The sequence below is a fragment of the Anas platyrhynchos genome, chromosome 6, assembly GCF_047663525.1.
Source record: "Anas platyrhynchos isolate ZD024472 breed Pekin duck chromosome 6, IASCAAS_PekinDuck_T2T, whole genome shotgun sequence".
Taxonomy (NCBI): domain Eukaryota; kingdom Metazoa; phylum Chordata; class Aves; order Anseriformes; family Anatidae; genus Anas; species Anas platyrhynchos.
The window spans coordinates 3518359-3534431 of record NC_092592.1 but is presented as its reverse complement, the minus strand read 5'-3'; the positions used below and the strand labels follow the sequence as shown (position 1 = coordinate 3534431).

Sequence of the window (16073 nt, the reverse complement as noted above, 5' to 3'; positions counted from 1 at the left end):
CCAGCGTCACCCCTGAGCTTTGCCTGCACGAATTTTCTCCCAACAGAGGCAAACAGCACCTCTGTAGCCCTGCCATGTCACACGACCTCGCTTCCAGTGGCCACACACTTTCTTTTTCCACTTAAGCTCTAGAAGAAGATCCCTGCTCAGCCAAGCTGGCCTCCTGCCCCGCCTCCTTGACTTCCAACATTTTGGAATCGCCTGCTCCTGTGCTCTTAGGAGGTCGTGCTTAAAAAGATGGACCCCGATACCTTCCAAAACAGCTTCTCAGGGGATCTTCCTAACTAGTTCCCTGAGCAGCCTGAACTCTGCCCTCCCCGTGTCCAAAGTTCACAGAATTGGAGGGGTTGGAAGGGACCTCAAGAGATCATCGGGTCCAACCCCCCTGCCAAAAGCAGGCGTACTGGCAGTTTTCCTCCAATCGCCAAAGATTTTTAAATGTGAAGTGTCAATAGAGAGCTATTTGTGTTTGTATGTTCTTTCTTTGAAGTCTCTGATGTCTGGGGGTTTCAGAACAACTGCTAACAACTAGTAACTGTTATGACTTCCGAATGGGACACTATGCAAGCCCCTGATATCTGGCCAGGCGGCCAGGAGATTAAGGAGAAGAAAGAAGCTGAAGGATGGCTAGAAGACAAAACTTGCAGGGAACGCTGTGTAAGCTTTTGACATGCTGCCAAGGAGTACAAAGGGGAAGGACAAGAAAAAAAAAACGAGAGGAAGACTACGAGCCTTCAGCATAAAAGACCCCCAGAGACCCCCAGGGGGACCACCAGAGACTGATGCGCATGCTCCAGTAGGAGGGTTTGGATCCCGGAAGCTAATTATAATAACCCATTTTTTTTAGAAGTAGTAATGAATATGTATCAGCCTAGGAGCATAAAAATCAGCTGCTTGATGTAACTGGTGTGCGTCCTGGTGGAGCAGAGACTCCCGGCGCACCCAGCGCTGTTTGCGTACCTCTATTCCTTTAATAAATTGTAAACTTTGATTATAATCCTATTTTGAAGACTGAGCCATTTATAACACAAGCAACAGGTCTAGGATGGCACCTTTCCTTGTCGTCTCCCTCAGTAGCTGTACCAAGGAGTTGTCATCAAGGTGTGTGAGGAATCTCCTGGACCTGCTTGTATCAGCTGTGTGGTCTTCCCAGTTAACGTCTGGCAAGTTGAAGTCCCCCATCAGGACAAGGGCAGTTGAGCTAAGAGAGGTCTCTCTTAGTTCCTTAGCGAATAATTCATTGGTATCGCAAACACCCACTGCAACATCCAAGTGATTGGTTTCTCCCTTAATCCTTACCCAGAAGCTCTCGGCCACGTCCTTGTGCCAGCCCCTTGCCTCGCCTGCCCTGCCTATCCTTCCTGAAGAGCCCATACCCGTCCATCACAGCACACCAAGTCTCGCTTGTTCTGGGATGGAGCTGAAGCTTCCAGCTCCTCCTGCTTGTCCCTCATGCTGGGTGCATCGGTGCAGAAACATTCCAAATGTGCTCCAGTGTACCCAGCGTGGCATGGAGCAGGCCGAAGGATCTCGCTAGCGCACAGTCCCTCCCATTTTGGTGTGCCACTTAGAAGATTCTGTCAGGACAGAACAATAATGGATGATGCTCAGAGGGCCTTACGGGGCGAGCGAGCTTTCTAGAAACATCATTTACCCTGATCTCCTGGGAGGCAGCAGACTTCTCCATGGGTTGGGTCAGGCCGGCATATGCGGCCCTCTGTTCTGCTCAGAAGGGAGTCACTTATGACAGTAACCCTTCTCTTCTTCTTGATGGAGGTGGTGGTGATATTGGGGAAGGCTGACTTGCCCTAGAAAACCCCGCTAACCTGGATGGACCTTCATGCACATCATTGTTTGTGTGTCCATTACTTCCAGAGTCTGTTGTTTCAGGGCACCTGAAAGGAAGGTGAGGTAGGCAAGGAGGGGTTCGCCTGCTGCCCCGAGCAGATCTAAACTTCCATCCCTTCGTCACAGAGATGCACTCCTTCTGCCTGATGGCCAGAGGGTAGGGGATCCTCCATTTCCTCTGCTGTGTCTGCCTGACGCATCTGTCCCAGGGCTGGCAGAGTACAGTTCAACCTTCTCCGACTCCCTGGTGCTCCTCAGCCTGCCCACCTCCTCCCGAAGCTCTGCCAGGAGGCTGAGCAGTTCTTCTACCTGGGCGCACCTACCACAGGTGGACTCACAGGATGGGATGTCAGGAAGAGTTTCTTCATGCAAAGGGTGGAACCGGCTGCCCAGGGCACTGCTGGAGTCCCAGGCCTGGAGCTATTAAAGAAATGCGTGGACTTGGCGCTAAGGGCCGTGGTTTTGTGGTGGGCCTGGTGGTGTTAGCTGACGCTTGGACTTGAGCTAAAGGCCCTTTTCCAAGCGCAAGGGTTCTGTGACTCTTTCACTGGTTGAGTAGGCGCCATGCAGTCACCGGGCCCAGGGAAAAGACGTCCTTGGTGGCCTCCAAGTTAGCTCAGCGTCATGGCACCGAGTCACTGTGAAGGAGCTGCTGGAATAACGAGACAACAACCTAGTTCTATTAAAATATATATTGCTCTTTTGAGGACTGCTGCGGGGCTAGCAGCAGCACAGCAGTGGAAATCTCCGTCCTGACATTGCGTTATGACTTGAAGTCAGGATCAGGGTGGTTTGAACTGCCAGGGAACGGACCATGGGTTCCGGGTCGTTCTCTGAAGGCTGGAGGACTGCAAAAGAAAGAAGAGCAGAGATGAAAACCCACTCCTTGCACAGATCCCCAGGCATCCCCTGCAGACCATGCCAGCCCCACTCGACTCTTCCCCAGGCCAGGAGGAGCAGGAGGGACAAAGGAATCCGTTGAAAGCTGCTGCTCAGCAATGTCCCAAATGCAGCCACCAGTCCTTCCCCACCTGCGCACCACAGGTCAAGTGGGGCACCTTCACAAGCTGGCTCCCTCACCACCTGCCTCCATCCCTTGGGAGGATTCACACACTCCAGGAATCTCCTGGACTCTTTCCTCTCGCTATTGTGCTTCCCCATGAGAGCAAGGGCTAGCAATCGTGACCCTGCTCCTAGCTGCTTCTAGGCTGTCTCATCTCCCTCTTCGTCCTGGTTGCGTGCTCTACAACAGGCTCCCACCTTCTGTCAGCCTTACTGCCCTTTCCCCTGACTCTTCCTCAGGGACACTCAACCCTTTCAGCGGCACTGCCCAGCTCCAGGCTGGGAGGCCATTCCCTGACACCACAGGCTACCCCGTCTCCTCTCCCTCGTTCCTATGGCTGCATTGCTCCTCCGCCCCGAAGCATTTCCCTGGAGCAGGGCAAGGCACGGGGGCCTCTGCCGCTGTCCCCCCAGCCCTAGCACACCCCCCACTGCCCTCACTCACCGCTGAGGATTTCAACCAGCTTTTCCTCGCTCTGGTCCTCGCAGTAGCGCGCAGCAAGACCTAGACACAGAGACCCCATCAGATCCCCGCTCCCCAGCATGCTCCCAGCAGCGCAGCCCCTGGCCTGGCCAGCCAGGCTGTGCCCCCTCCTGCACCCTGGAGCAAGGGCCCAGTCAGAGGGCTCTGGGGGCAACAGGGCTGTGCCTCACTGCCAGGGCAGTGCCTGGGGCTGCCAAAGGCCGCCCCAAGAGGGACCCAGGGGCTGGGCTCACCAATGAATCTGACGGCCTCAAGTCGCAAGTCGGTCTGAGTGTCCTGCAGGTAGGTCTGGCTCTGCTGCAGGTATTCTTCTACTTTGCCTCTGTCCTGCTGCAGCTGGAGAGAGAGAGAACGCAGGGTCACGGGGCTTGCACACCCTCTCCAGGGTCTCCTCCAGCATCCTGGGGGCACGGAGGGCAGAGGGGCCTGCAGAAGAGCCCCCTGGGGCTCTGTGCTGGCAGGAAGGGAGCGAGGATGCGGCTGCAGGCAGCGGGCTCTGGCCGGGCGCGTTTGCCCAGCTGGGGCAAACCAAGTTGGGTCCTTACCAAGCACTCCCCGATCCTCCACGTCTGTTCTGTCTGGGCCAAGCGCTTGAGCTCCTTGCGTCGCAGAAACTTTGCAGCCACGGCGAGAGCTTTCCCAGAGGCCTGCGGAGCAGCAGAGGTTGGGAGGTAGCAGCACAGCCTTGGGAAGGAGACCCTCTGTCCCCTCCTCTTGGCAGGGCTGCGAGCCTTTCCCAGCGCGTTATGGGAAGCTGTGGTGGGGGGCAGCGTGCACTGGGTTCAGTGGCCAAGGCAAGGCCACGGGACAGCCACTATCGGAGGCAGCTCACAATGAGAGAGATCCCAGAGATCACAGCAAGAGATCAGAGGCTGGACTCGATGAACTTGAGGTCTGTTCCAACCTAGAAATTCTGTGATCCCCCAGAGCAACCCTGTGGCATCAGCACACCCTTGCCCACATAACTGCTCAGCTCTGAGATCTGTACCTTTGCTACGCTCTCACTCTGGTCTCTCATGTGAACGTAGAGTGGGAGAAGGCTCCTGTGAACTGTCCTCTTCATTTCCTTCTTCCTTTGCCACAGCATAGCCTCCGTCATGGCTTGGAAGAGGCAGATGGAGTGCTCCCGCACCTGGCTGGACGCCTGGCAGGGAGGAAGACAGGAGGAATTTCAGCATTAGCGTGGCCGATGTGAAGGGAGCTCCCAGCACTGTGAGATGCTTCAGCGCTGGATCCTTCCCAGAGGAGCTGCTCAGGGGCAGCTGCAAGGCCTGGTGCCCGTGAAGGGCAACGCAATCGGTTGCCATCGCAGGCTGCCCGCCAGCCACCCCACTTTCGCCACCAGCCGCACCAGCCATGCCCAAGCAGAGCTCCCCAGCGCCTGGGCTGACGAGGAGACTGGGAAGGCCCTGCCTGAGTGCTGCCCACAGGGCCGGGCTGAAGGGCAGCCCTCGTTACAGGGGGCCCAGCTGAGGGCTCAGGCTCCCGCAGCACACTTACGTGGTCAAAGAGTGGCAGGAGCTTCTCAGCCAGCTGCAGAGCCGGGCCACTGGCCTTCCACCTCTCCACATGAGCCATCACGTATCTCAGCACAGGCAGGGCGTTGAGCATGAAGTCTGTGTTGGTGTCCTGCAGGGCCTCCAGGATGTCTGGCAGCAAGACCTGAATTTCCCTTGCCTGTAGGAAAGACACCATTTCCCTTCCGTGAGGCAGTGAGAGACCACCCTGGGCAAAGGGCTCTGGTTCCTGAGCACCAGCCTCCTGCCTTGCTTCCTGGCAGCGGGGAGGGACGGGAGGGCAGAAGAGCAAAGCCCCAGGCTGCCAACATGGCTTTGCTTGACGATGGCCCGCTCACCTTCTCAGGGCTCTCTGACACGGTGCAGAGCCCTTTCAGAACCAAAAAGCGCATCTCTGGTCTTGGGTGCCTCAGGTAGCTCTGGAGGTGCACTGGGTTACCAAAGTCCTCCTCATAAATGTGATTCTGGGCCAGCAGCTGCAAGAAAGAGCAGTGAGAGCCTGGCAGGGCCTGCAGGGCTCCCTGCAGCCTCTTCTTCTCCCACCTTTGGGCAGGGATGGGGCAGCGCCAGCTGGCACCAAAGAGGCACCAGGCGTGGGGAGCTACGGGGGCTTGCCGGCCCCAGGGACCATGTGTCCGTACGTCCTGCGGGAGCTGGCAGTTTGGGGGTAGATGGGCACAGGGCTGTGCCTGTGTGCCTGAAGGGGCACACGTAGCCCTGCTGGGAGCAAGGTTTCATCTGGGAACTCACAGCCAAGCGACGGATGCACGTGTCTTCGGTGACTGCGGTGCACCAGTTGCGCAGCGGCAAGTCTTCCATCATGATGTTTAAAATCTTCTCCAAGGTCCTCGGCATGGCCAGGATCACCTCCCACATGGCCAGGTCAGTGCTGCAAGCCCAGAATACTCTGTCAGTGAGGCTGCCTCAGCCGCAGGGCCACAAACTGGGCCAGCCCCAGAGGACCCAGGCTGTCCTGCAGCCCCTGTGACTTGGGGAGCACTGAGGGCCCAGCCTGGGCAGGCAGGAGGGGGCTGAGCTGGTGTTCCCTGGGGGCAGGGGGACTCTGGGCTGCCTTGGACAGCTGGGCTGCTGCAGCCCTGGCTGGCCCAGTAGGGCTGGAACACATTGGTGGGAAGGAGGGCTGTGCTCCTTGGGGATGTCCTGCTCTTTGCCATTGGTGTGGCAAGCAGAGAGTCTCCAGGTGCATCTCCCGACGCGGAACAAGCCCTCAAGGATGTTAAGGCCAGGACCTGTCATGTGGCGGAGAGAACTGCAGCAGGTTCTTGACTTCTCTCCTGGACATCATGTCGGTCAGCTTGAGAAGCAGGGAGTCCAGGCACTGCCGCGCCGATGCCGTGTGGATGCTGCCCAGGTTTCTCCTGATGCACTCCATGGTCTTTGGCACCTTGGGGGACAAAGTGGGAATGGTGTTGCCAGCAGACCGCAGCCATTGCCACAGCTGCCACTCAAACTTTGGCCCCTTCCATTGCTCTCTGCTGGCTTCAGGTGGCTTCTGGAGCCCAAGAGACCCTGATGTGCGAGGGAGGCAGGGAGGGAGGCAGGGAAGGAGAGAGGAACCACGCCTGGAAGAGCTCAAGGGCAGGGCCATGGCCACAGGCCACTTACATCTGTCAGCCAGTAGAAAGGGTCCTCCAAGGCTGCGTCCAGCACGCTGCAGGCCCCCTGCTTGTCATGGATGCTGGAGTCTTGTAAAGCTTCAAGGGCTGTGAGGACGATGTCCAGCCTCTCAGCAGGGAAGAGATGTCCTCCAAACCCCTGTGGGAAGAAGGAGGAGCGAAGACATGCCTCACTGAGTGTCCCAAGGGTGCTGCTTAGCTGAGCAGCAAGGGCAGCTCTGGAGAGAGGGCCCTCGGGGGAAGGGGTGAGGATGGGGCATATGGGGCATATGGGGCCAGAGTGCTGGCCCTGCAGGTAACCAGGGCTTGCTGGTGGCCAGGAGGGTGGAGCTGCTGCCGGGACACAGGGGAGCAGCCTTCGCATAGCCCCAGCCTGGGGACAAGAGGAACCCTCTCAGCAGGGCGAGTGAGGCCGTGCCAGCCCCACCGGTTCTGGACCCCTTTGCTCACATGAGATGCCTGCTGATGCTGCGGACAAGATCCCCAGCAAGGCCAGAGCTCATTACCTTGGCAATTTCACACGGAGTTGATGTTGTAGAAAACGGGTATGCTGTGTCCTCCAAATTCTTGTGTCTCTCTGCATAATTTTCCATGTCCTCTGTCAGTGAGTATGCTAAACAGGGGGAAACAGCGAAGAGTCAGTAGGGAAGAGCATCTTTGCCAACAAGCTTGCCAAATGGTGAAAAGCACTTTCACTAGGAATGGCTGAGGAGGGAGGCTCAGACCCACGGCGAGTAGAGTGGTGGGCAGGGATGTAAAGCACAAGGTGAGGAGTGCTGGGAGCAAGAGGGACCTCAGGGATGATGCAGAAGGAGGAGAAGCAATGGCGTTGGGTGCCGTGGGGGTAGCAGCGTGTCACAGACCCCCTTCTGCTCGGGGTCAGGATGTGCAGGAAGCCCCCTGACACCTGCCTTTAAGACAGCAGGGAGCAAACAGTCAGGGAGCATTCTGGAGGGCGTCACCATCCCTGGTGATGCACGGCTGGCTCTGCTGTTCACTCCTCGGGGAAGATGCGGTTTGGGAAGTGCTCATCGATTGATGGCTTAGACTGGGGGACACCACAAAACAGCGTGGTAGGTGATCTGGGGAGGGTTGGGAAGGACAGCAGCAGAGAACTGCTCCTGGACGGCAGGTGAGCGTCTAGCTTCTGCGGAAAACGATAGCCAGAATGCTGCGGGAAGCTGCTGTGAGGAGCAGAGGAGGCCAGGGAACCTGGCAGAATTCCGTGGGCAGCCTCCACCAAGCACAAAAACAATCCTTCACAATACTCACAGAATCACAGAATTTCTAGGTTGGAAGAGACCTCAAGATCATCGAGTCCAACCTCTAACCTAACACTAACAGTCCCCACTAAACTCGGGGAAAACAAGTAGACAAATCAGTAGATGTTTGTGTGCAGACGGACGCTGCCCACCACACCTTCTTACCTCTTCCTTTTCTGATGATTTTGTATATGTGAGAAAGAGTTTCTAAAGCTGTGAATCTGATGGAATCTTTGTCACCAGTGAAAATGAAGAGGATGCCCAGCAGCTGTCCCAGGATGGGGATGTAGAGCTCTGTGGGCTCATCATCGCTATAGTTTTCATAGTCATCTGTGATCTGGGTGAGGAAGGGAGGAGAGACAAAGGGCTTAGTGGAGGCAGAGCCGGTCCCTGAGAGAGCACGGCCTGGGAAGGGAAGAGCAGGGGTGAAGGAGGGACGAAGACCCTCGATTCACGGTTCTGAGGCACTCACGTGCATCGAGGCTTGCCTCACAGGCACCCCTGAGTGGCAGGATGCTCTGGGATGCAGGAAAGGGTGGAAAATTCCTTGTGCCTTACCTTGATCACCAAATACCAGCGGATGAAAGTAATCAGCCTCTCAATCGCCTTCACAGCTCTCTCACGCACAGCTGAGTTTTTGGAGACAGCAAAGTCCAGCATCACCTGCGAGGAGAGAAGTTGCTGGGGGTTGACAGCGGTCTGCAAATGTGACCTGAGAGGATTCTTTGGAAATTCTTTGCAAATGCCAAACCTTCAACATATTCTGCATCTCTATGTTGAAACTGGCGATGGGACAGTTGAGTACAAAGCCCTCCAGCATGGTGTCCATGGCTTTCATAGTCTGCAGGGAGGACAGAAGAGCATCGAATTATTTCTTTGGCCCTCCTCACCCCCAGGAGCTGGCTCTGAGCCCCTCAGGAGTTCAGGGGTGGCTTTGGGGCTAAAAAGCCACTGCGTGCAGACCTCCTGCAGCACAAGATCAGGTCGGGGAAGGGGCGAGGCTGGGAAAGCAAATCTGGGCCCCGGCCCTGCACTGGTCTCTGCTTGTGTCAGCACGGGGAAGCAAGGCAGCAGCTCAGCAGGACTGGGGGTGCCGGTACCTCACCCAGCACATACCTTGGTGTAGAGCACTCTTTCTGTCTCTGGCACATCCGACTCCGGAGGCAGAAAGAAGACACTCTTGCAGCACATGTTTAGGAGTCTCTCCTTTTTGCCATGCAGTGCTGTCGGCGCGGTGTTGCTGAAGGAGAGAGAGAGAGGAGCCTGTTGGACGCAGTGCCTTGAGGCTTATGAAGGAGGACACGGACCTTGGCCAGGCATCCCTGGGAGGGACGGGCAGCCTCCCTGCCAGCTTCAGGGCCACCAGGACATTGCCACCAGGGGCTGGGCACGCACCTGAGGAGGGCGACAGTCTCCATGGCCTTCTGCCGGAATGCTGTGCGCAAGCTGTCCACGGGCTCCTTTTCCAGCAGCGCCTGCAGAGCACAAGCAGGATGAGACCTTGGAGCCGCCGGCACCCAGCAGCAGCAGAGCCAGCGCTGCCCCAGCCCTCGCCTCCCAGGGGGCTGGTGCCGGGGGGCCTTGCCCCTTCCCCAACCCGCTGCGCATCCTCTCACCATGATGTTCTCCACCAGCTTATGTTTGCTGCAGAAGCCATGCAAGTTCAGCGGCGCACCCTTCTCGGTGACACATCTGCACAGATCGCAGATTTTGCTGAGGAACAGCATCTTCTGCTCCTCGTCGTCCTGGCAGCCACAAAGACACCAACAGAGCATTAGGGGGACACCCACGGCCAGCAGGACCAAAGCCTTGAGGGGTCTGGGGCTGTGTGGGACCCCTGGAGGGCAGCGCCAGGAGCACAGCTGTGATGCAAGCGGCTGCCATTACCTTTTCTGTGCCTCTGACATACGCCCTGATGAATTCCACGGCCTTGTCTCTGCACAGTTTCCATGCCTTATCTGGAAAGGAGGAAAGCAAAGAGTGCTGCAGAGAGGGGCTGAATGCAGGGGTGAGGAGAGGAAGGGCCCCAGCCCCAGAAGGACGTGGGGAGGCCGCGGGGATGCCCAGAGGCTGCAGCAGCTCCGCTGGGAAGAGAGGCTGAGGGAGCTGGGCTTGTGGAGCCTGGAGAAGGCTGCGGGGGGACCTCGCTGCGGCCTCCCCATGCCCAAAGGGGCCTCCAGGAAAGCTGGGGGGGGATCTTCATCATGGACTGCAGCGACAGGACAAGGGGTGACACCTTTAACCTCAAAGAGGGCAGGTTTCTTTTGGACAGGCAGGGATTTCTCTCCTTCACGCCCAGGGCAGTGAGGCCTTGGCGCAGGCTGCGGTGCCCAATCCCTGGCACTGCCCACGGCCAGGCTGGGTGGGCTTTGGGCAGCCTGGGCTGGGGGGAAGCATCGTGATCGCCGAGGTCCCCCCCAGCCCAAAGCGTCCTGGGATTCTGTGGTGCTGCGGAGGAAGCTCGGCCCCGTCAGCCCAAGCGCCGCTTTACCCAGGGAAGGAGTCCTGGAGTCAGGCAGGGGTCTCTGTGTCCCCAACCCTCCCCACCCCATCCCGAAGACCCTGACTCACTGGGATCCAGCCACTGTACGTCGTCCTGGCTCTCCTCTACCGGGCGGCTGCCCGCTGCCTGAGCAATGTCCTCTGCCGGGCTGCTGTCCTCTTCCGGCAAAAAGGCCTCGACTGGGGTTCTTTCCACTGCCAGCAAGCTGTCCTCTGCTGGCCGGTTGCTGCCCCTAGAAGACCAGGTCTCCTGCCAGGCCAGCCTGGGCTGCCTGGGGGGCATGCCTCCCTCCTCATCCCCTTCAGAAGCAGCCTCTGGAGTGGGAGAGCTCGCAAGGAGAAACCGGCGGCTCCTCTGGGCGGGCGGTTGCGGCATTGTGGGACGTGGGCTATGCTCGGGGACTCCTCGCAGGCCCTGTGCTCCTGCCCTGTCCGTCACTGCCGTGCACCGACACTGAGGGTCCGAGCCACGGCTGCGCTCTTATAAGGCGGAGCCCTGGGGTGTCACCAAGTGACGTCACAATGGGTGCCACTGTGACACGCGCCTGGGCTGGGTGGGCACCCATTGTGACGTCACTTGGTGACACCCCAGGGTGCTGCCTGATGCGAGCGCAGCCGTGGCTCGGACCCTCAGGCCCTGCTTCCCAGGACGTGGCTGAACACCGCTCGTTGATGGGAAGTAGAGAATAATTTTTTTTTCCCTCTCTCCGTGCTCCCGCGCGGACTGATTGTTTCTTTTGTTTCTTTTTTTTTTCCTCCCCATTCCCTTTCCATTTAATTAAACCTTTCTCATCTCAAACCTCGAGTTCTCTGTGTTGTATTTTCTCCCCCTTCCTCTTTGAGGAGAGGGGGAGTGAGAGAGCGGTTGTGGTGGAGCTCGGCTGCCCACCTGAGTAAAACCACCACACTTTGTCCCAGCAGCTGCGGTGCCTTGCGAGGGGCTGGGGCTGGGGTGGCCGTGCCCAGAGCCCTGCAGCAGCCTGTGGAGGGCATTGCCCTGGGGCCAGCCCAGCCTGGGCTGCTGGGCTGGGCTGGGCTGGAGAGAGGGCAGGGTGGTGGGGAGAGGTGGGCAGGGGCCGGGCTGGGCTGGGCAGTGCCCGGCAGAGCACTTTGTTGACTTTGATGACTTTCACCTATTTCTTTGAGGACTGTAGACACCCGTCTCTGTTCACCACCTTGCTCTCATCCCAGCATTTCCATCATTTCACCAGTGTCTCATCAACCCTCACCAGCTGCTCCTTCTCACACAAAGCCATGGTCTGATCACAGACGCTCTTTGGGTGACCTCTGGCAACGCAGCACAACACTCTGAGGGACAGTTCTTCCTCCTCGTGGCCAGCACCAACATTCCAAAGTGCACTTTGTGGCAGTTTTTTCTCTCCTACTCTTTTCTACTACAAAAGAAAGCTCCATCAGGGTGGAACCCCCTCCTAAAGTAGGCATCCCAATCCATCAGGCTCCTTGCGGCCTGTCAGCCAACCAGACAGAAGTCACCGCACCAGCATCTTCCAAGCCATGGGCCTGCTGCTGTCCAGTCATGGACTCAAGCAGAAGGGACAGGACAACCCATATGTGGGCCTTCTTTCTGCATGGGTCCTCCTGGGTATGTAGGCAGAGGGGATCCCACAGTCAGCATGCCAGCCAGGTGCCTTTTGCTGGCCTACCAGGGCCACTGGCAGATGTCAGCCGAAAAGTACCGATCCCAGCTCTAAGTCAAGGGTGACCTGCCACCTACAGACTGAAGTGACCTCTCAGTCCCTTTCTGTGACATGTTCCTGCTGCTGCCCTATCTTCTGCAGGGACAGAAGTGACCTTACCGTCACTGCCACAGTCACATTGCTCCTGCTGGTGCAGGACTTCCTGAGGCAGAGCTGAGCTCAACAGAGCATTCTCCCCTGTCTCCTCCTTGTGGCCCACAATCTGATGAGATCCATGGCCCCTCACATTCAGCTTTGAGTGCCATGACTGCAGAGCAACCTCATGGTTCCTGCCCTGTCCCAAGGGATGACGGGCCTAAAGTTAAGGCTTAGTAGAGGGGCTGAAGGTGAGGAGGTTAATGCACAGGAACAGGGGTTTTGGGTGTTAGGTGTTCATGTATATGATTAGGGACTAGGGCCCACCTTACTGGGTTAAAGATTAAGCAAAGTTTGAATGGGAATGTTTTGGTATTCTTATGTGGGTATCAGGTCTGTGTTTAGGGTATGGACAAGCTTTGTGGTTTAGGGTTTTGTTTAGGTCTCTCAGGCAGTTTCCTAGGGTTAAAAAGAGCATTTTAATGCTAGTGTTAAGGTCAGGGATCAGAGTGATTAAGAGAGTAAAAACAAGGGGAAGGGGCTATGTGATGAATTTTGGCTTCAAGGGATGCGTTGAGGTCAGGCATTAGAGTAGTGGATTCCTGACAGTGTGTACAGTAGCATTTAGGTTTAAGGATTAATGTTGCTGGTTAAAATAGGGCAAGGTCTTTACATGACTCTTTTAAGTCAGTGCTACAGCAGAATCAACATTGCCTGAACCTTCTAGCCTCCCAGAAATCATTGATTCCTGCTGGCCTCTTCTCTCTCCCAAATCTCACATTTCTCCTGGCCAGGCTTCTTCTGACCTCCCCATATCAGTCATCTTCTTAGGGGTAGTTTTCTGATGGCTTTCATGATCTCACAGTGTCTGTCTTACCTCTGTTGGCTACTCCTTTCTTAAGACAGACGCAGCACCGAATCCAGGATGGAAAAGAACATAAAGGCTGCAGGAACACCCTGCACAATGTGCCCTGCAGCTCCGTACCACGCTAAAAATTTGATTCCTGCCTCCAGCTTTTGGATATAGAATGGCTCCTATGCAGCCAGGGTAACTTTTTCCAGGCCCTCGTGCATGGTTCAGTTTACCCCAGGCATCTTGGAGGCAGTGGCCCCCTCTGTGTTGAAAACTGAAAGCAGTCCTGAAGGATGACTTCAGGCAAAAGCTGACACCTCTGACATGACAAGCCCTATCCAAGACCTCTTCCTTTATGGGGCCTACCAGGTACTCGGAAAGAGCGGATCTCACAAACTACAGGCACAGCAAGTGCTTTCTGCTTGCCTTTCAGGTACTTTTGCAGATATGAGCCTAATGGCATAGATCCCAGCCAGGAGTCAAGGGATGAGCTGCCAGCTATTTCTCCAAGAAGCCACCTCAAAGGCCATTTAACAGCCATTCACTTCCTGCTGGACTTAGAATTTCTGAGGCACCACCGCCTCATAATATCATACCTACAAAACACCCCCTTTTTGGCCTAGGACCTGCCCAGGTAGAAGTGATCTGATTGTGAGCCTTCAAGCCCATGGCACTGCTGCTGGGCTCCCAGACCCTCTGATGCATGTGAACCAGTTCCATGCCAGTTCTGGGAGGTGCTAGGGCAGGTGGGACCTTGCAGGCAATGTTCCAGCCCCATGACTGTTGTTGGTCTCTCAGCTCCTTGCACACAGCAAAGATCACTCTGACATGCAGATGTTGTGTGCCTGAAGCTGGCCTAGAAGACACTCTGGGAAGCGCCCTCCCAGCCCCTGCCCCAGCCCGAGCTGGCGGTGCTGCTCTGCAGAGCAAGGGGGCTGTGGTGCCCAGGGCACGGGGACACTCTGCAGGGCCATGCTGGGCAGGCTGGGAGGCAGACCCAGCTCATGGGGTCACTGTCATTGCCCAAGGCTGCAAGGAATCAGTCACCAGCCTCCTTTGCTGGGGCTACGGCGTGTCCTGGGGCTGCAGAGCTCTCCTCTGCCTGTTGGCAGCAGCTTGAGCACTTGAGCTCTGCTAAATTCACCTTGGACAGGCTCATGCTCTGCGGGCTCCACCTGTTTTATGGGCTCATGCTGCTCCGGCCAATACCCTGGACTCTGCTGGCAGATGCTAATTCCCTCTGCAAGAAACATTAACCTGCCAGCAGTCCCAGCACAGCCCCACAACAGCACTGGCACCAAGCTCCAGGAGCAGCCGGGCCTGGCCCCACCAGCAGGAGAGGGCGGCAGAGGCAAGAGAGCAGCTTGGCATGCCCCAAGCGCTGGTGCTCCCTGGCTGTGCTGCTGGAATGGGACTCTTTTCCTCTGCAAATGGGCACTGCCCCAGCAGAGCCAGACCAGGTCTCAGAGGAAGGACATCAGACAAAGAAGGCAGTGTAGGCTGTTTTATTTCGTTAAAAGTTCACAGAGACCATAATTCCACATGGACAGAGACTCAGTACATACACTAAACACACGTACAGAATTGGGAGTGGGACAAAAATGACATTTTATTGGGCAACCTAACCTGAAAAAAAAACAAAACAAAACAAAACAAAACAAAACAAGACAAAACACAAAACTAAGTAATACCAGTACTAAAAATACACACTCACACACACAAAAACAACAAAAAAGGGAATATAGGTTGTTCTGTGTAAGTGATATTCTGAGTAATCTGCAGAAACAGACTGTGAAATTATTGCTTCCGAAGCAAATCAAGTCATCAGTTTCCACAAGGCATTCTTGAGGTCCTTGTTCCTCATGCTGTAGATGAAGGGGTTCACTGCTGGAGCCACCACCGAGAATAGAGCGGCCACCAACAGGTCCAGGGATGGAGAGGAGATGGAGGGGGGCTTCAGGTAGGCAAACATGCCAGTGCTGACAGTCAGAGAGACCACAACCAGATGAGGGAGGCACGTGGAAAAGGCTTTGTGCTGGTCCTTCTCAGAGGGAATCCTCAGCACAGCCCTGAAAATCCGTATATAGGACAACATAATGAAAACAAAACAAGCAAAGATTAAAGAAAGAGTAAATAAGAGTACAGCAACTTCCCTGAGGTAGGCATCTGAGCAGGAGAGCTTGAGGATCTGGAGGATCTCACAGAAGAACTGGGCCACTGCATTTCCAAGGCAGAGGGACAGGGAAAATGTATTGGCTGTGTGCAGGACAGCACTGAGAAAGCCACTGCCCCAGGCAGCTGCTGCCATCTGGGCACAAGCTCTGCTGCCCAGGAGGCTCCCGTAGTGCAGGGGCTTGCAGATGGCAACGTAGCGGTCGTAGGCCATGACGGTGAGAAGGGAATACTCTGCTCCAACCAAGAAGACAAAAAAGAAGACCTGTGCAGCACACCCGTGATAAGAGATGGCCCTGGTGTCCCAGAGGGCATTGGCCATGCCTTTGGGCAGAGTGGTGGAGATGCAGCCCAGGTCGAGAAGGGCGAGGTTGAGGAGGCAGAAGTACATGGGGGTGTGGAGGCGGTGGTCGCAGGCTACGGCGGTGAGGATCAGGCCGTTGCCCAGGAGGGCAGCCAGGGAGATGCCCAGGAAGAGCACGAAGTGCAGGAGCCGCAGCTCGCGCGTGTCTGCGAATGCCAGCAGGAGGAACTCGCTCACAGAGCTGCTGTTGGGCATTTGCTGACTTTGGACACAGGTATCTTTGAAGAGGAGAAAAAAAAAATAGAACAGACTTCAATGAGGAAAACCTATTTCATCTCCTGGAAAGCCCGCAGATAAGCCTCTTTCTTTGCATGAGAACCTTTCTGCAGCTCTCTTGCTTGAGCTCTGGGTGGTGCTGGCTGCGTGTGACACTGGGAGCAGGGGCTGCTGTGGGCTCCAGAGGAGTCCTTCCTGCTGTGCAGCAGGAGGGAAGCAGGACCATGGGGGAAACTCAAGTGCAGTCCACTTGTCAGATCAATGAGCCATGCAGTCTTTTTGCAAACAACTCATCCGACCACACTGTAGAGCAAGAGAGATTTTATTTGCTGTATTTTCTTAACAATTACCCCTGTAATGCTT

The 16073-nt window shown here is 56.2% G+C and overlaps 1 protein-coding gene across 1 annotated transcript; it reads right to left on the bottom strand.

Moving 5' to 3' along the window:
- Positions 1 to 4086: 4086 nt before the first annotated feature.
- On the bottom strand, positions 4087 to 11069 carry LOC140002857 (maestro heat-like repeat-containing protein family member 7). Its single transcript, XM_072040244.1, has 15 exons — positions 10382 to 11069; positions 9698 to 9768; positions 9427 to 9555; positions 9206 to 9285; positions 8927 to 9050; positions 8562 to 8651; positions 8369 to 8473; positions 7976 to 8147; positions 7055 to 7161; positions 6538 to 6687; positions 6162 to 6316; positions 5662 to 5800; positions 5250 to 5387; positions 4895 to 5071; positions 4087 to 4538 (listed from the first exon to the last, which is right to left on the bottom strand). The coding sequence occupies exons 1-15, from the start codon at positions 10686 to 10688 to the stop codon at positions 4299 to 4301; spliced, it is 2184 nt and encodes a 727-aa protein (XP_071896345.1). The 5' UTR covers positions 10689 to 11069; the 3' UTR covers positions 4087 to 4298.
- Positions 11070 to 16073: the final 5004 nt, after the last annotated feature.

What these genes read in the sequence shown, in the direction of transcription:
- LOC140002857 (XM_072040244.1), bottom strand. Translation starts at nt 10,688, where the DNA reads ATGCCGCAACCGCCCGCCCAGAGGAGCCGCCGGTTTCTCCTTGCGAGC. An exon ending in AGCTGGTGGAGAACATCATG is followed by an intron (nt 9,286 to 9,426) that starts GTGAGAGGATGC and finishes TGTGCTCTGCAG; the next exon opens with GCGCTGCTGGAAAAGGAGCC. An exon ending in AGATGCAGAATATGTTGAAG is followed by an intron (nt 8,474 to 8,561) that starts GTTTGGCATTTG and finishes CTCTCCTCGCAG; the next exon opens with GTGATGCTGGACTTTGCTGT.